Source organism: Botryllus schlosseri, chromosome 8 (assembly GCF_051294905.1).
Source record: "Botryllus schlosseri isolate E-star chromosome 8, Bs_hap1, whole genome shotgun sequence".
Lineage (NCBI taxonomy): Eukaryota > Metazoa > Chordata > Ascidiacea > Stolidobranchia > Styelidae > Botryllus > Botryllus schlosseri.
The window spans coordinates 21,537,960-21,562,424 of NC_137243.1; the positions used below are offsets into that span (position 1 = coordinate 21,537,960).

The 24,465-nt window shown below is 38.7% G+C and overlaps 2 protein-coding genes across 2 annotated transcripts in view; both read left to right on the forward strand.

The window, feature by feature from the left end:
* Positions 1 to 24,465, forward strand: part of LOC145445031 (tripartite motif-containing 13-like) — a 412,502-nt gene that overhangs the window by 209,975 nt on the left and 178,062 nt on the right. The window lies entirely within an intron of this gene.
* Positions 1 to 24,465, forward strand: part of LOC145445008 (uncharacterized) — a 118,362-nt gene that overhangs the window by 79,917 nt on the left and 13,980 nt on the right. The window contains exons 6-10 of the mRNA XM_080323095.1: positions 17,376 to 17,544; positions 18,167 to 18,228; positions 19,886 to 20,253; positions 23,331 to 23,466; positions 23,825 to 23,932. Coding sequence (XP_080179221.1) covers positions 17,376 to 17,544; positions 18,167 to 18,228; positions 19,886 to 20,253; positions 23,331 to 23,466; positions 23,825 to 23,932 — 843 coding nt within the window. The remainder of the gene's footprint in view (positions 1 to 17,375; positions 17,545 to 18,166; positions 18,229 to 19,885; positions 20,254 to 23,330; positions 23,467 to 23,824; positions 23,933 to 24,465) is intronic.

Consider the following 24,465-nt stretch of genomic DNA (forward strand, 5'->3'; position numbering starts at 1 on the left):
GCCCACTTTGCTGTAAGCCTATACTATAGTGATACTTGGATATGAACGCGCGACATCATATTATTTGTAAAGTTAAAATATGCATTGGTATACTGAAATTACACGCGTAACACTATTCATTAACCGCTTCGTCTATTGAATTTTGTAGACGGGGAAATTGTCACGTCTCAAATCTTAACGTGTAGTCTGGCAATGAGGAATTTTTCACTTCTGCTGTGATATCGCATTACTTCATTGATGCTAATCGTAGCAACAGCAAGATTATCTTGATCAATCTATTGCAGGGGAAATCGGAATCGCATTTCCGTCGCTATATTATATTCGTAATCCTTTGAGAATTTTGTGCAGAGAAACATTCCATAGGCCAACCTTCAGAGAGATGAAGAGAACTTCATCTGTATCAACATTCAGCAGCACAAAAACGCCTAATAATGAGCTGCGCAGGATGTACCGAATTGTTAACGTACCATATAGCTACGGAACGATATGCATTCTTTCTTCCTGAACATTGGTGTCGCATTACACCTATAAGCCACAAACTAATTTCGCTAGTCGCTATAATCGTATACACTCAAGATGCTAACCGGTAGCGCGCATGCGCGCGAGCGCGAGCTATTATGTAATCCAGTATACCTCAGTTATACTTGGAATATCGATGTGGGTTGGTATCAGATTTCACGTACCAGTACTAGAGACTGGTGACGAAACGCCATTTAGCTGCAGACATAGATACAGTTGGACGAAGTACACTGGTTGAAACTTCTGAAATGCGTCCGCAGCGCACTATACCCGGCATCGCAGACATGGTAGCAGACTTTAGACAACTATAGATAATTAGGCTAATTAGAACGAGATACCGATAATATCTAACTCTAATCTAATTTGTAAAATGCTCCTTTGCTCTAATTCTAATTTGAATCTAATTTGAAAAAAAACTGTACCGCTATGATTGGTAATTTTAATCCAATTTGGAAATAACTTTGTAGCTACATTTATAATTCTGCTCTAATTTGAAAAAAAGTAAACTTTTTAGCTGTAATTCTAATCTAATTTCGAAAAGCTGAAAATTCTCAAGCCTAATTATACATATTAGAGCAAAATGCCGGCAATCTACTTCTAGTAAATTTCTGTTTTTTCTGAAAATGCTTGAGGAGAACAGTATCGTGCGAAACGAGCCAAGCTTGTTGTACAGAAATTTGCCATTCTCGTGCTTATGACAATGGACTGTGATTTGATATGAACTGAACTTATTCAATTTCCAAGTTTTCGCGAATTGAGTAGGCCTAGTACTAATTCTGATCTATTTTTGAAAAACTGTGTAGTTATAATTGTAATTGTTTGTCTAATTAGGAAAAAATGTGTAGCTATAATTATAATTCAATTTGACAAAGCTTGTTGTCCTTGTCTGGATATATGCATGAACTTACCCGGGCTGAATTTTCGACAACGCAAATCCCTCAGCGTTTTATCTGTTTGCACGAATCAGAATATCGAATGTAAAGATGCAATGGCAACGACCGATTTTGCAGTTTTGTTCCGCTTCGCTGAGGCTGTAATCAGAATTGCTTTGCGGCAGCGACTGTAGGATTTCTGGCGATCCAAAAGTTATCTTCCAGAGCGCAGAATTTACTGAATCTGGTCTTGATCGAAAGCTACTGTCGCTTTGATTCCGGAAATGTAAATTATAATACGGTCAGGCTCCGGACTTTGACGAAAAATGTCGCTCAACATCTAAAATCTGTATCGTTCACAACAATCGGATGACCGCAGAACAATCGCCATAATAATGATCCATTGCAGCACTCTGATTGTTCGGACAATGCCGATATTTCGGACTTGGAGGTTTCCCGGAGGCTCGGTGCCTGATCGTATTTTAACATATATTTTCGGAATCTGTGCGACAGTAGCTTGCGATCAAGACCAGACTCAGTAAATTCTGCGCTCTGGTGGATAACTTTTGTGTTGCCAGAAATCCTACAGTCACCAAACAATTCTGGATACATCCTCAGCGAAGCGGAACGATGTTGCAAAATCGGTCGTTGCCATTCCATTGTTAGCAATCGATATAATCAGAGTATAGATCGTGTTCCAGATATCCTCACACTAGCGATTTCATCACCGCCTAACACTGCGTACTAGTATTGCCAGCGGCGCTGCATATGTGCGTATTCGAGGCTTACGTACGGTACTGGAAGTATGAGTTCGATTAGATGTGTGCTGTATACAGCGCTTGGCAAAATCGGGTACCTTATAGATTTGATTCTGAATCGTGTATTAATTGGGCTTTCAGTCGAGAATCTGAGTATTGCTCAAGATGACGTCACAACTGTATGAATGATGTGGAAAGCTCAGATATGTACCTTTTACGCTACCACAAAGATTATAATAATAGTTCTACATCACATTCAAGATAATTTGGTATATTTTCTACCATGCCAATTTCATTGGACTTTGTGCCCGTGCTGTGCGTTGATCAGATCATGCCTTTACGGAAATGTCATTTCCGGTAGAGTGTACTACATGTTTCGTTTGCTACGATACCAACAATCGAGGATTCAAGGCTTCCGTAGTGGAAAATACTAGACTCATATCATCATAATTGATACTTGAGCCTTGTTCCTAACCCTGGCTGTATATTGTCGCTGTGAAATCAAAGTAGCTTATGCAATGCATATTTCATGCATATTGAGAAAATCTGCCGTATCTCCGTCATAGTTAAGTTTGAAACGATATGAAGAACATAACCATGACCAAAATATGGCCGAAAGAAATGAGGATTTTACAGACACTTGAAAAATTTGAAAGATGGGCGTATAATCTGTTTCAGCCCAATAATGCACAATAGGGCAGTTCAAAAATAATTTCGCTAATCAAATCTCACGCTGCACATCAAATTTGGCTCGATGCCAATGTTCAGAGGCGACGCTATCAGAGTTGAAAAAATGTATGATTATTTACAATCACATTAAAAAAGTCGTACTTTTTAGCCGACCTAATCATTTTATCGAATAACCAGTACAATTTGAAGCAAAATGTTAATTTTGTAAAACACTAATGCAAAATGCGTACCGTACAAGGTACGATAACTGTCCTTCGTTGCCAACAGCGAATTCAAATTAGTTTCGCTTTTGCCCGCGCTATAAGTCTCAGTCCGCGCAGATGAAGCGCTAAGTATTTTTCATTTTCTCTTTACAATCACATCATAACACACGCTCTATCGTTAGGGAGCAATAAATGAATATACACTCAAAAAGGAGACTTCCGATGTTAGAAAATGTGCTAAATTTAGATCGGTACTTTTCTTTGTTTGCCTTTCTTCCAAGATTAAAGCGAATTACCCTTAATTCGGTTAAATGTTTGCTTGTTTTGAATACCAAGGGCCGCCGCCCAAGTGATTCTCCCCCGCTAATTATGGATTACGGAGGGTTAGGTGTGATGATTGATTCTTAGTCTTCGTTCATTACACTGGAAATCGTGTTATTTTAATGTTTATTGTATTGCTTTTCAATCATGGTAAATCAGACACTTCCACTCTTAAAGCGTTAAGCCAAATTAGATTACAATCATAGCTACACATGTTTTTTCCAGATTAGATTAGAATTAGAATCGCACGACTCGTAAAAGAAGTACAATTAAATGAGGTTCAGTTCGTTTCATTACGAGTGTATTCTCATGAACATGCGAATGGCAATCGTCTGTACAGTAAGCTTGGCTTGTATCGCACTACACAGTTCTACTGTAGCATTTTCAGGAAAACCAGGAATTAAATTAGAATTGAAATTAGATGATAGAAACATTTAACAAATTTGATTAGAATTAGGTTGTGGGCATTTCACTGCATGTAATTATACATTACTAGAATTTTAATTATCTAATAGTTGTCCAAGCCTGATACAAATATGCATTTTCTTTGGGGGTGGACCGGCTTGGACTTCCGACAACCGGTACTTGAACCCACCAATTACTTCGGTTGCTCGCCGTCTATTCGTACCGTTTCGGAGTATGCGAGGTCTAGCCGTAGATTGTAATCTGATCCACATTAGCGAGGGCCGCTGTCTGTTCTCTGCTGGATATGTCTCGCATGCAAAACTTCGTGTTTTCAAGAGGCTATTTCCGTTTCGCGGGGCTTTTACGACACCGATTAGCTCTACATGTATCAAGCTAATTATATCAGTGTTCGCTATGCACAGCGAGGTATACAGGTGACGCGCTGGTGAGATTTACTAACACACCATCAATGAGAGGTGGATTTCGTGCGAGCACATATAGTCACATCTGTATCCAACTATCCATGATCACTGATCACGTATTAACGCACAGGCAGTGTATAACCGGCAGAACCTATGTGGGCTAGGGCTCTTCAAAAATGACTTTTTTTCTCAAATCGTACTGGCTACTTGATAAAATTGTTAGGATACCTAATTTAAGCCTACACACAAAATTTGGTTCAATTCCAGCCAGTAACCGCTTTGCTACAGGAGAAGAAAGTTTTTATTTATTATATAAAACTGATTAATAAAAAATTTGAAAATTTTCTGTTCACCCCATGAAAGCGTTAGGCTGTCTATAGGAACGATGCTCACCAAATTTGGTTCAATTCCAACAAGTGGAAGCGGAGTTATTGACATCGAAAAATTTGAATTTGAATAAAATAGTATTTACGGTGACCGATTTGTTGTTTATTTATTATAGTTGTGCTCACCGTAAATACTATTTTATTCAAATCCAAATTTTTCGACGGCAATAACTCCGCTTCCACTGGTTGGAATTGAACCAAATTTGGTGAGCATCGTTTCTATAGACAGCCTAACGCGTTAATGGGGTGAACAGAAAATTTTCAAATTTTTTATTATTTATTTTTATATAATAAATAGAAACTTTCTTTTCTTGTAGCAAAGCGGTTACTGGCTGGAATTGAACCTAATTTTGTGTGTAGGCTTAAATTAGGTAACCTAACAATTTTATCAAGTAGCCAGTACGATTTGAGAAAAAAGTCATTTTTGAAGAGCCCTAATGTGGGCCTTACGAAAAGTCCAAAATATCATGATCGGCAAGTATACACCCAGTAGGCTTGATCACCAAGTGAGATTCTTGCCGGGTTTGTCAACTAGGAAATGTTCAGCTTTTCCAAACTAGATTAGAATTAGAATTACATCTACACAGTGTTTTCCGAATTAGATCAGAATTAGGAATTACTGAATTCGCGAAAATTTCGAATTTGAGTCAAGTTGAGTTCGTACCAAATCAAGAGTTCATCCTCACAAACATGAGTATGTCAAATGTATGTACTGTACATTGTACATTTGAATAGTATATACAAAACCCGAATATTTTCGGCTGACACTCATCATCTTTCCAATTCTCTACTAGTTGCTGACGATTACCCCTGATGAGTGTCTGTCGAAAATATTCGGGTTTATTTCAATATGAATATACTATTCAATTGTATATTGAAGTTCGGTACCTCCAAGAAGCTCTTCATACATTGTACATTGTACATCAAATTCTGAGTTGTTGGTTAAAATTAGGTAAAATCTGATTATGTACCACTTATCCACTACCAATATCAAATTGTGTACGATGCAGCATAAATCATCATTCGTTTCGCTATCCCGATATGTAGCCTTCTAATTCTATACTATATTAACGTTCTGATGGCTGAAACGTAAGCTGACATCTTATTCGGATCCGGATATATGAATGAGTGACGCGAATCGGGTTTCCTTGAAGATAAAATTGCAGCAAATACTCCCAATATCGTGTATGGTCCCTTTCGGTGTTGAAACCTCGTCGGAAAAGCACCAATATCGAAACTCCCAGTTGCGTGGTAGGATCCCTAGGATGGTTATCGATCATGAACTCCCGTAATTGTTGACTAACTCACTGAACCTAATCATATCCGACGACCTTCCGCCTTGGCTCATAGCCTATGGTCAGGCCAGCTGTTGTCGCGTCTATTCGGTTGAGCGGGTCGGCATTCTTGGGTCGTGAACTGTGTGATTTTGTTTGCTGTAAATAAAGTGGTGTGAAGGGTATTTTTCGCACTGTTGGTGGTACTTGAAGACAGGCGCGATAAAAAATGCGACTCAATTAATCACGCTTTCCGGTATGCTTTGTTATGTTTGACTGCTAAAGATATATCTCTTTCTCGTCAGAAAATAACATTTTTGCTCTTAACTTGGATCGACGAGAAGTATTTTCAGGGTACCAGATGGATGTGCATGCCGCTAACACATGCGACATCTTGATTTAGTTTAATTATTGAAATTACTTTTTTGAGTCTAATGCAGAATACTAATGACCATCAGGGTTGTTCAAAAATAACTTTTTTTTTACCTGATTCCAGCAATTCACTGATTAAATTGTCAGGTTACCCTAAAAAACGTTGCACACCAAATTTTTAATTTACTAGTGAAAATTTAAAAAAAAAATCAGATTTTCTGTCAACCCCCATGAACTTGTTTAGAGGATAATCCGAGGGTTATCAACGAAAAACTCGAATAACTCCGCTTTTTCTAGTTGGAATTGAGTCGAATTTGTTTGGCATCGTTTTTGAAGACAATTCAGCAATTTCATGAAGTTGACAGAAAAATATGAATTTTTGTTTTTAATTTTCCCTAATTAATTAAATATTTTTATTGGATCTGCGGCAGCTTATTCTTGTAAGAATTGAACCAAAGTTGGTGGGCAGCGTGTTTTAGGTTTGCCTGACAATTTAATCAGTGAATGGCTGGAATCAGGATAAAAAAGTTAATTTTGAACAACCCTAATGACCATACATCTGATCAAAACTAACATAAAATATGAATTAACCTACTATGAGAAACTCAAAAGTCTATGCCAACCTACCTCGTGTATCTTGAGTCGTGACTTATCATACCGGGAATTATTGCTGTAAAAATTCCGCTTCCTGTCATGAAATCCATGTTTTCGGTTATGACATGACTTTATTGCAATTGTACCAGTTCCTATGCTTATCTTCATATAAACACAGAACTTTGATGTTCATCCGCAACTGTCGTCAGAAATCGAAAGAGATATAAATATCAGTTCCGCACATCGAAACTGTTTTTATTCGCCACGATTCCGGAAGGTCAAGAGGTTACTTGGCTTTGTTATATAAATATATACATATGTAGGTATATGGGTTACCAGGGTACCGCATATTCATGATAGGATAGTTCACCAATACGGAACATGGCATGATTATCGAGATTATTAAGACCTCTACCAGCGAAAGTCGATAAGACCATATCTCATATAGATCTTTGAACTGATAAGTTTTGGTTGCTAAATCAATTTCCATTATTTCAGTAAATGTGTTGGAATGCAACATGTCAATAACACACGTTAATTCAAATAATGAATGTGAAATTTTTCTGCTCCAATAGTTGATAAGACTCATATAGATGTTTGGAGTGATAAATTATAGCTGCTTCATCACTTTGCATTATTTCAGAAAGATTCTCGGTGGTTCCAATAGAAAAATACATGCCTATTCTGATGAATGACTGTGCGATCGGTGGCATCGAAAATTCACACCTTTTCACTCATAGGAGTGCTGATAAATTGACCCCGTGTAATCATCACATAATAAAATAACTCGTATTAAACTCTGAGTACTCTTCAAAGCATTCGTTTGTATGGGTAGGCATATGTACACGATTTCTCTATGTCTTACGCCTACTGTCCAATGGATAATCTCCACCGCGGCGTACAAGATTGCTTTTCGGAAATGGCGGGTTTTTAGTTCTCCGCCGGCTGTCGTTAGCGATAACTGCATGATAAAATAGTCGGATATTAAACCCTTATTCAAGGTTCTTTTCGAGGATTGTATATGCGGCATCGATTACAGAATATAAACTTGCTACTCCGTCAATTATGCTGTGTTATGCTGTATATCAGTGGTTCCCAACCTGTGGTACGCGTACCACTAGTGGTACGCGAGGGTCTTCCAGGTGGTACGCGAGTCCATTCTGTTTTTTTTTTCGACCAAAGGAAGTTATTAGTTCAGTTGGGTTGATTTGGAATTTTTTGAATTTTTTTGACTAGTGGTGAAAAAACAATTCCATGCATCTCATCAACCCGGGCTGATAATGCCTAGTTTAATAGAATTTGTTATTACTAGGGCGATTTTGCTTTATAAAATTGAGCGTTAAGTCATAAAATTGTCAAAATTGTTTACAAAGTCAAAATTTTTTGGACACCTCCATTTCGTTTGTATCGTAGATTTGACCAGCTTGTAGCCAACTTTATAGACCTTCCGTTGTAGGCGGCCCATTGTCTGCTTATCGTGGATCATAAACTGTTAAACGAAACAAATAGGTTGAAAATTGATATGGTGTTATGCGCAACGTACCGCAATATCCTAACTGAAGCATAACTGCTTGACATTGCATGGTTATTTTATCAAGAAGCGCATGATGAAAAATTGTGATACATGATATCATTGACAGTATGAAGCAACATGTTGTGTCACCAGCAGTGTACTCACAGCTTCAGTGTTGCCAGCCAACAACTACTGCTGTTAAACGGTATTTCTCCATTCTTGCCAAGCTACTTAGTAAGGACAAACACTTTCTACCCGAGAATGCAAGAAAGTATATTTCGTTGTACTACAACAAATTTTAATTACCTCTACCATAATACGTGGTGTAACTACTGGGCCAGATATCGTTAAAATAAAGTTTTGTCCTGTCAAAATTTGTCAGTTTTTAGGTCAAAAACGCTTTTTCGTAAGGACAGAGAGTCCCTACCAGAAACAAGTATAAGTAGTACAATTTTATTATTATGCGCGAAAACACCTAGTTTGCGTACATGAAGTCAAAATTTGCTCAAAATAAAGTTGTTTTAGGACAAAATCCTCCGATTTTTAGGTAAAAGAATCGCGCTAGTTATTACACCTCCCATAGCTCAAATACGCGAGGATGACGTCATAAACGGTGAAATCATTTTGACCGCCTAAGGCGTGCGTAAATTATGTAGGTGGTACGCGAGCACTGCATAAAACCTCGAAGTGGTACGTGGGTGGAAAAAGGTTGGGAACCACTGCTGTATATGATGACGTGATTGCTGTAAATTTGTGGTCAGATATCCATTATATCGTAAAGAACTGGTTGTTTCAGTATTTTGAATTCGACTCACGCAATTTACTGGTGCTCGTTCCTGATGAGATTCATCCGAAAAAGCACGAAGAAGGATAAATTCGGCGAAGTGCATATAAGTTGCTGGATTCAGAGAAGCCAAACCTTTCACTAAATTTATAATGTTGTATGATAGTTCCATGGCCCACCGGCCTAGAACCGCTGTCGTTAAGTATTCCTATTTATGTAATGTCGTTAAAAAAGCAATGAATTACGAATTCTTTAGATGGCTACATACTTCCCAACTGATTACTATCATTGGTATTCCACTTGTATGAGTGCAATTTCAATTACAAAGCTCCTAAAGTTACCGCTTGTCGAAATGAGCTTGTTTCGAGGCGTGACGATGTCGGCATGACTCGATCTCAATCGGTCACTTGCGTGTAGACTTCATGCGGTGCAAGATATTGATTCTGCGAAACCACGCAATACAGGATTTGTGCGCCCCGCTATGGTGGGATGCGCGTAATTAGCTTTTTTTTACCAAATGCCGTAACTTCATCCAGCTGGATGTTATGAAATATCGCGCTTGGTAATAAAAATAATATCGCAAACTGCTTTGATCATGCTCCCACTCAATTTCACAAAGTTTCTCGACTTTACGAATGTGGTTACGGTCTGACAAGGGCTCAATGAACGTGAATAACGTAGTGCGGTTCTCTCGTTCAAGTTCCTAACGAGGCGCGCGTAATCGATTGCAGACCGTTACAAAAGTATATTGGGCTGTTCTAGGAAGCGATTGTATTTTATTGCCCGAAACTTGTCCGATATTATATACGTCATGCAGGATTCGTGACGATCCACGTGACGTATAATAATGTGAATAGTAACGTTTCGACATTTTCGATCTTCTGTGACGTACTCACCCTCTCTGCCTAAATACAAACACTAACGTATAAAGCTCCAGGCAAGTCGGACAACTTGAAAATTCTCAGGTTTCCATATTACATTAGAATTAGAATTAGAGCTACACATTTTACTCCAAATTAGACTAGGACCAGAATTACACATACACAGTTTTTCCCCCAAATCAGATTACGGTGAAATTACAATTACTGAATTTACGAAATCTTAGAAATCGAATAAAGTTCACTTCATACCAAATCAGGGATCACTTTCATAAGCACGAGATTGGCAAATATCTGTGCAGCAAGCTTGGCTCTTTTTGCGCTATATAGCTCTCCTGTAGCAATTTCGGGATAACCAGAAATTATATATATATATTATAATTAAATTAGAGCAAAGAAACATTTCACAAATAAGATTTGAATTACATTACCGGTATTTCGCTCTAATTATTTTACTAATTGGAAAATTAGGAGTATCTAGATGTCAGAATCTGGCTTCAGGAGAGTGTGCAAATCTTCATGTCTTTCGTGTTGAGCTCATCGCACGCCGCAAGTTATTTCTCGCCGCCGTATTAGATTTACATGATATTGTGTGCTTTTAATTCCAGTAAATCACTCAGCAGCTCTAGGATGATGTGCATATAAATTCATTTTGCGAACTGTGCATAGTACACGGAGCGGGATAATTCTAAACTCCGTATTATGCGTACGCACTACGCATGTGTGCACTGTAATTTTGTTGCGTGCGAAGATGTACCGGTGTATTTTTGTGCCATTTGCGCCTGCTCGTGGATTGAAGTGTACATTCACATTGTATGTGTATTATACAAGATACAATGGGTATTGGTTTTTTCGAAGTGGGGAAATTTGCCATAATATATTATGTTATTTTATAAAATGGTTCAAATTTAGTAACTTCCCGTCGAATGGTTGGAATTGATGAAAATTTGTTGTGTGGGTTTTTAGGCAAGCTACAAATTTGATCAATTACTAGTAGAATTTGCAAAATCAAACGTCTACAGCAGCTGCGCTTGCTTTTAAAAACGTCTGGATTCATATGTATTTTGGGTTATGTAAGCTACGGAATTTTAGTAAAAGGGAGCGTCCTTTTTCGGCTGATATTATCATTTATAGCAGAGACAAAATTATTAAATCACGTCCACAAAAACCCGACCCCGTGGTACACCGAATCTGACATTTGATTCATATCGCTTGTCTAAGTATAACCCTACATGCGCCGATGTCAAGAGCCCGTAAAATTATAAACAAAGTCGAGTATTATCTAATCCACACCAGCTGAGGAGAATATGTGCATTCGAAATATGCGGATAATGCTGGTTGCTACGTCTCTCGGTGTTACTTAACCACCTGACACAAGTGCACGATAAGCGCAACACAACGATGTAATCCCGCCCACCTATTTCTCCTTTCGGTCTAGATATGACGTACTTTGGTGCAGATGTGTATTTCTGTCAGGTGGAATGCGGCATATCACTTGTCTTATGCGTTAAAGCTGCATGTTGCCGACACGTCAATTCGATTTGCCGATTCCTACATTCCGCAGTTGCTAGTTACATGTATGACGTGGGAAAGTTACATCCCTCAAGGCAGTTGCCTTTACCGGGGTTCGCCAGGTTAGTGTAGGCCAGTGGTCGGGAACCTTTTATGTCCGAAGAGCCATATTGGCCCTATTTTTTTCCATCTCAACTGCCAAAGAGCCATACATGCCATTAAACTGTCACGTACCAATTGAAAATTCGTCACGTCATGGTAGCAGTAATTCGAACTCACTATACATGGGATTTCTAGTGTGCGCCATATTTTCTCTGTAAAAACTGGTATGTATTGTTCGAAAATAGATCTCGATACGAGAGGTAACGCACAGACGGGCCAAGCCTCACCATTAATAACGCAATTCATCGTAAGTAGCTTTTAATTTATTATAACTGATATTAATCGAATGTAACTGTCACACTGATTCCGAAAATTTAAATACTTATCGACTTCTAAATTGTCAAGGTATTCGGCGGTAACATAACGTTGCGCTGTACGGATACATTTTATCGCCGGTACTACAGAGCTACTTACCAATCAAGAACGTGGATAGCTATGGCGTTGTTTGTAATTCGAGTACGTAATTGTGAATGTCACGTCCACGGCAGTTCATTTCGCGACTTAGATCAGCAAGACAAGATGTATTTGAAAACTGCGTTTTGAAATGGGCGTCACCATGTCCGCTATGCTCTTTGATAAATCAACGTGTTGCACAATTCAAGATTTCGAGTCGAGTACATAGAATTCGCGAGTGGTATTGACCGCCGGAGTGACAGTAACTTGAATTTGATGATTTTGAAAAGAGGGGGACCGAGCCCCTAAACCTGAAGACGGCATTGTCTTTACCTCTCAAGGACATGTTTATACTGTCACGAGAATAATTATTCCGGCCGTGATGAAAATTCACCAACAAGTCGCTGCAATATTGATCAATTCAGTACAAAAATTAATATTTGGCAAAGAGCCATATCTTATACCCAAAAGAGCCATATATGGCTCGCGAGCCATAGGTTCCCGACCACTGGTGTAGGCGAAGAACCACGGCTTAACGAATTGGTTGGTACTCAATATGGCCGTCACGGACGAAATCCCATCATTAGACTACCGCTTCCGCTGAACATGCACTATCCCGTTTGCTGAAGTCGATAAGGATTTACGTCAAGACTTGTTGTTGATGGTACAATTGATTATGTACATTGTGCAATGTACATATGTCTGAGATATACTGCAAACTAACAGTCTATTGATCGTTCAAGCGAGGTTATCATATACACAAATGTAGACTTCGATCCTTCCCACTTCAATGCTTTGTCTTTGATTATCTGGAGTTCTGTAGCAAGCCAATCACGCCTGACACACTCTATATGCGATCGGCTGTTGGTTGATTAAAGTTAGTTAAATAACGATTATCTGCGTAGGCGGACGATGCAGTGGTGCTCTTTTCCTTAAATTCGTGTTCTTTAAAATGGCGAAGTATCTCGGTCCGTGACATCACAGCGCGATCTTGACGTCAATGCATTGATCATTTCCTGCTATTCAAAACACAAGCTTCTGCCATTGATGTCAGGTTCTATCGCAGATCTGGATGACTAGATAATTCTCGTTGTCTAATTAGAATGATGAGAGCGCATTCCAATAATCTAATTCTAATATAATTTGTGAAATGGTTTTTATGCTCACATTTTGATTATTAGTTTTTAATTTAATATATGGGTTTCCTGAAAATGCTACGGGGGAACTGTTTAGTGCGAAACAAGTTGAATAACATGTACATATCGAACAAAACGAATATTTTTCGGCTGACACTCGTCAGGCGTATTCGTCAGCAACTATAGGAGAGAATTGGGAAGAACAATGCTCAGCAACAAGCGTATCACCAAATATGACGTCATCGGCATGAAGATTCGAATAATCTAGATTTATTTCAACATGTATAAATATATTATTCAATTGTATATTGGAGTTCTGTTCCTCCAATACTATGTTCAAATTCCCAATTTATTGCAAAGTCAGTAATTATAATTCCAATTCGGAAAAGTTGAAAATTTTATTTTTGTCCAATCGTGATTCTATATTGGTATTAAGCTGCACAGTCAGCATATTAGCAATAAATGATAATTCCTTGTCGCTTGTCGATGCGATATCACGTCACTTCAGCCAACGCGCCCCGTGTACGTCATCGCCGTTTCCGTTTCAAGCTCAACCCTCCATTTTACGCGATTTGCGAATGGCGCAGATTATATAACACAGTTACCGATTACGTACTGCCCGTGCGAACGCTCGAGTCATTCAGGAAGCAATCCGTCGCCAATAGATTTTGAACCACGCAAAAAGTATGACCCCGCCGATTTCGGCACACGATATTTTGGTAACGCTATTTTCTCAACGACACATGACGCGTTGTCTTTTATTGAGCAGGTGATATTGGGTGATAGCCTCAGTAAAATCAGGAACGGCACGCTATATTCCATATTTGATGCGTGGCGTATTTACTTTTCATTTTGGTAAAACGGCAGGCGAACGGATCTAGCAAAACACAATCTCAAAACGTACCTTGCTACCTTGTTACCCGAGATATCAATTTCATCATGTTCGCATGTGCAATAGCACCACTGTACTCCCACTCCTCCCAGGTGTGCTTTTATAGCGTACGTGCCAGTCATTTTTAATTGTAAACACGACACGCGCGATTAGACACTGAAGAGCCTAGCCTAGCTATAGCAACAAAACTTCCCTGCCAATGTAGTAGTATCGTACTCGGGCGTTATGAGGTAAATTACTCAAATTAGACTAGAATTAGAATTATAGCTACGCATCATTTTATAAATTGGACCATAGATTAGAATAATAGCGACACATTTTTCCCAAATTCGATTCCAATTAGAATTACCGCATTCGCGAAAGCTCGGAAATTGAACCAAGTTCAGTTCTTATCAAATCAAACCAGAGTTCATTTTCAAAAGCACATGGTGGGTGGCGAGGGTCTGCACAGCTATATTGGGTCGTTTCGCAGTATACGATTGTTGATATGCAATGTTGTTTCAAATATTCGGGTTCATTTCAATAAGAATATATCATTCAATTGTATATTGAAGTTCTGTACCTTTAAAAAAGCTCTTCATAAACAGCTCTCCTGCAGCATTTTCGGAAAAACTATAAATTCGATTGAAATTCAGGCTAGAGCGTTGAAACAATTTCACAAATTAGATTAGAATTGGAATTAGAGCAAAGAAACATTTCACGAATTGTGTTAGAATTACATCACCAGCATTTCGCTCTAATTAGTCTAATTATAGAACTGGAATTGTCTAGTTTTCCAAGTCTGCTATGAACATCATTTGATGCTATCGGCTATGGTTCTGATACGATCAATAGGGATATAACCGCGGTACATGTATTTGGATATATATAGTGCGCACCGACATACCGGCATTGTTGAACACTTGGAATAAATCAATAAAAAACGGTAGAAAATAAGTGCTAGCTAGTTAAGGGTAGGTTCAGGCTTGTCTACAGGTTTGCGCCGTTTCCTGGGGTCGAATGAGTGTCACTTCATTTCCGCTATGAACCGGAATTGCACTCAATGATGTGCCTATCTTTCGTGACTATCTTGTATATATGTATGGTCCTTGATATCCGCAATCGAAAACTTTGCGACCCATTTCGCAAGGCTGAAATTTGCATATGTGTCCGAAGTTAATGTCCTGTATGCTGCTGTTACGTCGGCGTCGTATAGCACGTAATCGTGTGACGTAAATATTTTGAGGTCGATTGTGGTGCGTGCGTTGGGATTAAGTATCACGCAATATCGCTAGTAGTCAAATTAGTATCGTATTTTGTGTGTTTTCTGTACGGTTGTCCCATGCATCACGTAATTTCAAGTAGTCGCTCACCCAATGCGTTTATTGTTCGCCTACGTTGAATATAATTTTTGTGATGAGGTAACCCAGTTCCAATGGTTCTTTTAAACCATTTGTTATCAACCTCTTTTCGTAACGCGTACCACCTCGAAGTCCTATGATTTTGATGCGTATCAGCAAGTTAACGAAAACCTCAACTTTACTCCAAATTCAGACCTATATAATAAGATTATTAACATGGACGGATTAGCAAATAAGTCGGCCCGTAAATTTCGTAACAATGTGTTCCACGAGCTTATCCGACCCGGATTATTAATTACACACTCTAACAAGGCAAAATGAATGCGATGGTTGCAACGGTCTCTTCTCTACAAGATGATCTAGGTCAGTGGTTCCCAATCTTTTTCGACTCATCGCCCCCTTTTGAAGCTCCACACCGATCATCGCCCCCCAGATATTGGGAACCGTAAAACAGCACTTCGTCAGCCCTCGTCCCCCCGAAAAATATGTTGGACTTTGGCCCAATAGGGTGATACCAAACCCCAGACCCCCCTCAGCCAGTGGGCTTTTTGTCGCTACATATCAGCTATACCCTATTTCATGTATTGTTTGGTGAGTCACCGTATATCGCTTAAACGCGCGAAGCGCGACAAATTTATGTAATTCATGCTTGAATCGGTCAATATGGTCGATGTAGTATGTTGGAAAAGGCATGACCCCTAAATAATAATTAAACATCTTCGGGCGGAATCGTTGTTATATTGACTTCTTTACATGATGCTATTTCGTGAGCTTCTATATCTGCTATGTCAGAAGATATGGAAATAGTCAAAACGTACCAAACTAAAAGATGCACATGATTTCATATTGGTATTTCTTTACTGGCAAATAATTTTTTCCTTGCGGGATGGCATTTGTCCTGTAGGGTTAAGGTCGCCAGGACAAGAACATTCGACGCCAGCCATTGAGGCGCCTATGGACAATTACACATATGTGTACATATATCGAAGTTTTCGGTCAGCATAAAGGCATTTCTTTTCGGCCAAGGTCTTCTTGCTGCTCATCGTTCTGGCACACTTCTCGGAGTCGCATGTTACATGGCCTCTAACTTCATATGCCTTGGTGCGTCGTGGCGCAGTAATGGCCGACGCCGAAGTCTCCTATTTCCATAAATCATGCGTATTTTTGTTGGGTGACGCGGACCCCAACATCAAGATACATGAAAATATTAAATAGCGCGAAGCACGAAAAATTTTTGAAAAAGTCGCATGAATTTCTAAAAAATTACTCTATTCACGAAATAATTTTGGGCTTCCTTCGATTTCAGGCCCCTGACCCCCAATTGGGGGCTTTGGGGTGCGGTAGTTACGATCCCGACTCCAATATAGCCGTTTTAACGCGCCATCGCCCCCCTATCGCCCCCTTCGTCCGTTTTCGCCCCCTTCGGTATTTTCGCCCCCCTAGACCGCTAAATCGCCCCCTGGGGGGTGATATCTCCCACGTTGGGAAACACTGATCTAGGTGCAGGGGCAACTCAGTCGAATGACGCAACAAGTATTTATCTATGCTTCGATCACGGCATTTCTTGCATTAGAAATATCGCGTCAACGATTGGGAAAAACTGTGATTTTACTTAACAAGAAAGGGATTTACTGTGTGTACCACCGCAAATGACAGTTGGATGCTGCACTTGCAGAATGTTGGCGCGCTCCCAAGTTGAAAGTAGACCATGAACTCCATATTACAAAAAATACGTTGTAAATTTTTAAATCATTTCCATTCAGTTCGATGTTTCATTTCTCTGATTTACAGACAAGCGTCCAAAATTGTTGCATCATTGGTATTGATATATAAATTTGCAATAACTTCGGCCGTCCATGGAATCGCGGTTGAGAGCCACTGCTCCACCGTGTGAGAAGCATATCTTTTCTGATCCCTTCATCCGTCTGAATCAGGTATATCATTTTAAGGAGACCCCTCCGAAAGTGGAAGAATACACGCTCCTGCAAATTCCAGACCCCGAATCAGCCTCTGTTAAATGTAGTACTCCGTCGAAGCGTCCGGCTGCTGAACCTGCTGTTACATCCACCCCGAAGAAACTGGCTTTAAACCCGGAACTGGACAAGAGTATGACACCCGGTAAGGCTTGTTGAATATTCAAGATCTCTCTCAATCTATAGACGTTGCATCCATAAGTAGTCAGTAACGAAGAAGTGGATAGAGGCCCATTATCGCAGTAACTGAAAATTGCACCCATATTTGTGGTCTTATTGGTCCTTTTGCATCGTGAAGATTATGTCTGTTCAAATATAACTTTTTTCTTCAAATTTCACTGGATATTCGGTAACATTGTTGGTTTGGCTTTAAAAAACGCTGCACACCACATTTGAATCAATTCCGACATCTAGAAGTGAAGCTATTAAAGTTACAAAATTGCAAATTTGACCGCTCTGTCAACGCTGCGAATAGGCCTGGTGACGATTTCGCGATGACATTAAAACTGTGGGAAGTCATGCGGACTTAGTGGGCATAAAACCCTATTGAACTGAGATCTGCGTAGCCACGGGTTGGAGAGGTTAGGCGAATTACATCACGATCGTTCATTGTGACATATTGAAAATGAATTGGGCCATCGCTTCTCACGTCGAAAATTCTGAAGTGGCATACGGGTGTTTTACTCCCTCTTTGTCACGCCTCAGGTCGCTTGTCGTATCAATTGTTGTATGTGTCATGTCTGTGTGTACATTTTATGCATTTGCAGAGAGACCCACGCAGTTGGCTGTAAAGAGCAAACTGGGAGCAGTTACCACCGATAGGAGCAATGTAAGTTAGTGCATCTTTTCTACAAAGCCTACTATTAAATCGTGATTTTTTAAGTGCGGCAATATCCACGGCATAATATATAGTATAATATAATATACTCCAGGTTTGTAACCAAATCACAAGTTTCCTGGTCCAAAGTCAATTTTACTTTCATAATTTTGACTCGAGTCAAGTCCAAGTCAGCAGAGCAGTGGGTCGAGTTCTGATACACGAGAATTGAATCAAATACGGTAATATGAAATGTTTCGAGTCATATGACTTGGTCGAGTCAATGCGCAAATTGACTCAAGTCGAGTCGAGTCATTTTCCATTTGTAAGAATGAATGTAAGTTGGTGAACCTGAGAATGTTGGTCACGAAACTACTTGTTATGCTCGGGTCTTCATACATTTGTGAGCAAAGGATTTCGACCATGAACATTAACAAGACATAGCTGCGTTAACTGCTGTTCACGTGCAATCTTTACTAAAGGTTTTATGTCTAACATGCAGCCAGAGTTCACAGAACCTGATGACAACTTTGATCGACCACAGATGTCTCATTGACTTCAACAGCTATTGAAGTACATTGCGTTAATGAATTGATTGAAGACTGTTTTGATCTCTTTGCTTCAAACTTAAAGTTTACATTAAATACGATATATTCCTCGTATCGTTGGATAAACACGCGATTAATATATCGATTCACGAATGTGTCCCGGGATGTGCTTCATTTCCCATATTCTTCCCGCTCCTGACCTATGTCACGATAACAGAATAAATTTTCCAAGATTGCATCCATCTTTAGTGTCGTCAGTCGTTTTGCATTAATCGCAAACATACGTTTCGCGATTTCCAAAGCAGCCACCTCTGATTAACCGCTGAAATATGCGACCCTCGACCAAATCTAATTTTGAAACTACTTACTTTTGTACTTTTCATATCTTTCAGTTTCTACTTCCAGTCGAAGTAGATTCGGCGTTTCTTTGAAATTGCTATTTCTACTTGTAATTGAATAGAAATTGGCAATTTGAGTTATAATCTACGCGAGCAGTAGGCTTGTTCAAAAGTAACTTTTTTCCGGATTCCGGGATTCACTGATTAAGTCATCAGGATGCCTAAAACACTCTAAACTCCTACGAGTCGAAGCCAATTAAATAAAATTTTACTGTAAACTTCATGTAATTGTAAAGTTGCCTACGAAAACAATGCAAAACAATGCAAAAACAATTCCGACCAGTAAAAGCGAAGTTATTCGAGTTTTTCAATTATAATAAGTCTGGGTTTTCCGACAGTCAATGCTATTTTTGCAAATTTCAAACTTTCGACTGCAATGACTTCGCGTCTACCGGTTGGAATTGAGCAAAAATTGTTATGCATTGTTATTTTAGGTAACTTGGCAATTTTAAGGGGTTGTCAGTAAAATTTGGAGAATTTTTATCATTTTTATATTGAATTCAAAGACTTCAATTGGCTTTGCGCTGTGTTCTACTAGTAGGAATCGAGCCAAATTTGGTGTGCAGCATCTTTTTAGGCAACATAAGAGTTTACTCAGTGAATCCTCGGAATCAGGAAGAAAATATCATTGAAAAAGTTCAGCGAGCAGCTACGTTGACTAATGTTCAAAACCAGGGCTCTGACTGAGGACACGTCGCAAAATATGTTATTACTCCCTTACAGAATATCGGAAAGCCCTTGCCGGCGCAATTTATCAGCAGAAATATGTTGTCGTTATCATCAAGCTCGCCAATCAGAATCGGGTCCGCGGGGCTTAAATCTCAGCCATCGCCGGGTAGCAATAGCGTGCAGGGCGGAATCAAGAAATATTTCGAAGTCGTTCCGCCGACCAAAGTGGCGATTGTTAAAGTCAAGAAAAAAGTGGCCACGCCCACGATATCACTGGCGCCTGAACGAAAAGACAGCGTCGTAGCCACGCCGGTGTCCAGAGCTATTTCCGAGCCTGCGCGAAAACCCGCGGATCGATTGTTCTCAAACCAATTCCTGGAGACGCACAAAGACCTCGTCGGATGTTTCGCAGCTGAAAAAAAGTAAATATTATTGTGTTAAACGATCCTATATCACCCGTTCTTAGCCTTTTTGTAATCCTGGCCCATTTGCATTTCGAAAATATTCTGTAGACAACCTCGAATTACAGACTTGCCGACTAATTCTAGTTATTGGACTAATTAGCGTGATATGCCAGTAATTTCAATGTACTTTGTGAAATATTTCAATGGTCTGATTTAAATTTTAATTCCAATCGAATTCAGCAATTTTAATTCTTGTCTAATTTGGAAATAAACTATGTGGCCATAATTCTATAATTCTAATTCTAGTCTAATTCAGAAAAAGCTGTTTATCCATGTTACTAATTCCTATCTAATTTGGTAGAGCTCTATTTCTTATTTGAATGGCGAGTCAGTATTTCTAATTCTATTCTAATTTGGCAACAAATGTGTGGCCATACTTTGATTATACGTTTGAAAACGCTGTGTAGATGTAATCCTAATTCAAGTCTAATTTAGAATAAGCTGTGCAGCTACAGCATTCGTTCCTATCTAGATTTGGAATATCTGTAAATTTTCTCTGCCTTGAAATACTGAAAAAAGATGGCTTTCTGATGTAACAGTGGCACTTCAAGAGACGCTAAAACGGCATATCACATCCGACCCGGGCAAGAGCCTATTTCGTTACAATTGGCTTAATGGCTGCCTATTTCTTATTGAATTACTCTCAGTGATTTTGCACCATGTTTTATCATAATATGACACTCGTCATTCACGCTCTAGAATTTGACTTTCCGTATTTACTGACATTTGCCCTAATGGGAGTCAAATGCAATACTTGTGAAGCAGAATAAATTTGTCAATATCAACAAATATATTTTTACTGGTGTATTAAGTAGAGGTCGACCGACATTGATTTTTACAGCCCGATACCGATACCGATATATCGGCTCACTCACAAGGCCGATACCGATATTAATATGGAAAGAGCAGAGAACAATTTCACCAAAAATATTATGTATTAGGCAAGATGGCACTTGTACATGCCACAGAAAGCTGAACAACAAACGAGAAAACTGAAATTGAAAAGAATTATTGCTTAATTGTGCACAGTCGATGAAATTTGGGATAACCAAAAAAGCAAAATATGATACAGAATTGCAGATCAGTCCAGAAAAGGTAGATTGTAATGCAGGAAGCATAGTTTCTCTGCATGCTCACCCAGCTAAACTCGTCCTGGTAAATCTGTCATATGTCGCCCTTTGCGTCGCCGATTTCTTGAGATTGAGAACACGGAGCATTGAATTTCCGAAATTTTTGAATTTTTTGAAATATAAAATATCGGCCGCGATATCGGCCTTCATAGGCCGATATCGATAATCGGGAAAGCTCTAAATATCGGCATCGATAATCGGCCATGTCGATAATCGGTCGACCTCTAATATTAAGACCAACGAAACCAGATTTCGATAACTTCATAATTTTTCGAAATCCTTTGTTGCCCCCAACAAAATACTACCATGACCCGTCGGTTAAGAACCGCTGGTTAGTTTGTGATTGTGACCATTCGGTGTTGGATGTGTGATCCATTCTGGTATGCAGACTATTGACACTGGCAACTATGATAAAGCAAATATGGTGTTCAAATTTACCATACAGAAATGCTATTTTCTAAACCTTACCTTCCACGAGTCTCTGGATTTAGTGCTCTCGCATTGAAATCATTATTTTATATTTTAGATTTGGATTCAAGTTAAAGTGAAAATCCTGTATTTATTTGTTTCATAACATGTCTAAAAGTTCAAGTTCGTATCCCATAATTGCGGTAATATTCATGCAAATGTCTTATGAAAATTGGTTACCAGTAATCTAATAGTAGATAATAACGGGTAGTAAACCCTTTAATGATGGCCTATCACCGTCATAGTAGAGCCGGTAATGTCCAACTTCTCAGCTAATTCCATGATTTCCCAATAGAAATGCTTGTATTTAGTTGTATATCTATTTCACTATTAATTTCAACACCAGCCCTTACATCATATTCAATGATCAGAATAATTGCGAGACAAATCGTAGAAATCAATTAGTTTGAATACAAGCAAATCAGTGTTCTATCTTTGCAACGGTAAAGGGAATAGTTTTTTTTGGCATATGGTACATAGACTCCGTCAGCCAGTGGCAGATTTGGTCAGTAGCAAAGTCTGCTGCAACTTTTTCGAAGAATTCAAGTGGGTTTTCTCTATAACTTGAAGAACTGTCGTATTAGCGAAGCTCTCCGATGTAAACACTATATATTACATTACATGGTGTCAGCGGAGTTACGAAACTAGAACAATTCCAGCTTTTCCAAAATACATTAAAATTAGAATATAGTTACCCAGTTTGTCAAAATTACGCTAGAATTGGAATTATTGTGGCTCATTCTTTCTGAATTAGAATATAATCATAATTGTAGTGTCACATTTTTTTTCAAATTAGAATATAATTAGAATAATAGTAACCCATATTTTTCCAATTTGGAATACAACTAGAACGATAGCGACATAGTTTTTATTTTTTCATATTAGATTAGAAATATAGTAAACCATTGTTTTTTCCAAATTAGATTACAATTTGAATGATAGCGACACATTTTTTCAAACTAGATTAAAATTAGAAATATTGTACACCGTTGTTTTTCCAAATTAGATTACGAATCGAATGATAGCGAAACAGTATTTTTCAATTTAGATTATAATCAAAATCATAGTAAGACAGTTTGTTCTTAATTACACTAGAATTATAATTATAGTGCCATAGTCATTTTCCAAATTAGATTAGAATTAGTTACCGTTTTTTTTCAGATTACACTAGAATTAGAATTATAGCAAAACAGTTATTTTCCAAATTACACTATAATTAGAATTAATGTAAAACATTTTTATTTTCAGGAGAACCAAAAATTACATTAGAATTGAATTAGAGGATGGACATATTTCACTAACTAGATTACCGGCATTTCGCTGTTATTAATCTAATTGCATTACTAGAATGAATTATCCACTTGTCCATTTCTGGGTGTCACAAATGAAGCGAAGTTGAATTAATGTGCATGATTCCGTATGTCGATTCATTTTCAGACATATGTTGTCTTACCGCGGCATCCTCGATAACATCATATTGCCCAGCGAATACCGGCCTTTCATCGATCCCTTGAAAAATCCGAGATCCATTTCTGCCGAGCGCATGTCCGTCTTGGAAGGGACTTTGGACGAGGTAAAGTTGACAGTGCACTCTAAAGGGCAAAAATTCCAGCACATTGCACAATGTAACAAAATTTCGCAAAATATGTATTGTGTTTTGCTCTTCCAGACTATTTACTAAATTACGAACAGAATATGTGTTTTTAAAAACTGTCATGCTTTCTAAATTTTAGTTTTACTCAAAATTGCTCAGTAATAATCTGCATGGATTTTATAGGACGTACCAACACGCTATCAAAAGGATTAGATTCGAGAAATATTAATAATATTACAGGTCGCTTTGATGATATGGTTTTACTCTAGGTCCAACAATAACAATAAAAATATATACATGTTTTGATTAAGATATTATATTTTTTAATTTGATTCAGGTGAAATGCGGCCGCCTCTACTTTTTGAATGAATTGCGACACGAGATTCAACCCGACACATACCCACCTCCTGACATACTGTATTTCGTGATGAAAGTACTCTTGCTGGCGAGTATTTTCGTTTTTCTGAATTCACTTACCCTGTTGGATTAACGCGCCACCTTTGATGTCGGACATTGCAATTTAGGGATGATGTGAACGTGATGCTTATTCAACCAATCAATGAAATTGATATCGTTGTTTGATGTAAAAAATCTAGCAGGCGTACTGGATGAATCTTGACTTCATATGTTTATTGTATCATAAAAACCAAATCCGTGCGATTGGGGTGTCGGCTACTGCTGTATAACTAGTTAATGGGTTAATATCGGTAGCAAGTATAGAAACCCGTTTTACGCTCTGCTCAATATAAACCTAGCAAGACTCAGACGCCGAATGCATTGTCCGATCCGGCCTAGACCTTTAAGGCGTAAGCTTATATTGCCTTGCCAATTCTCGTCGAAATTGTTGGTAAAGCGACTGAAGATATTAATTTTATGGGAATATTACATCATTTGATTGCCCCAGTTAATACATATGGCGACGTTCAAAACGTCAATATGTACATCAGCATTGTGACATTATGTGGCCCGAGTCGTCGC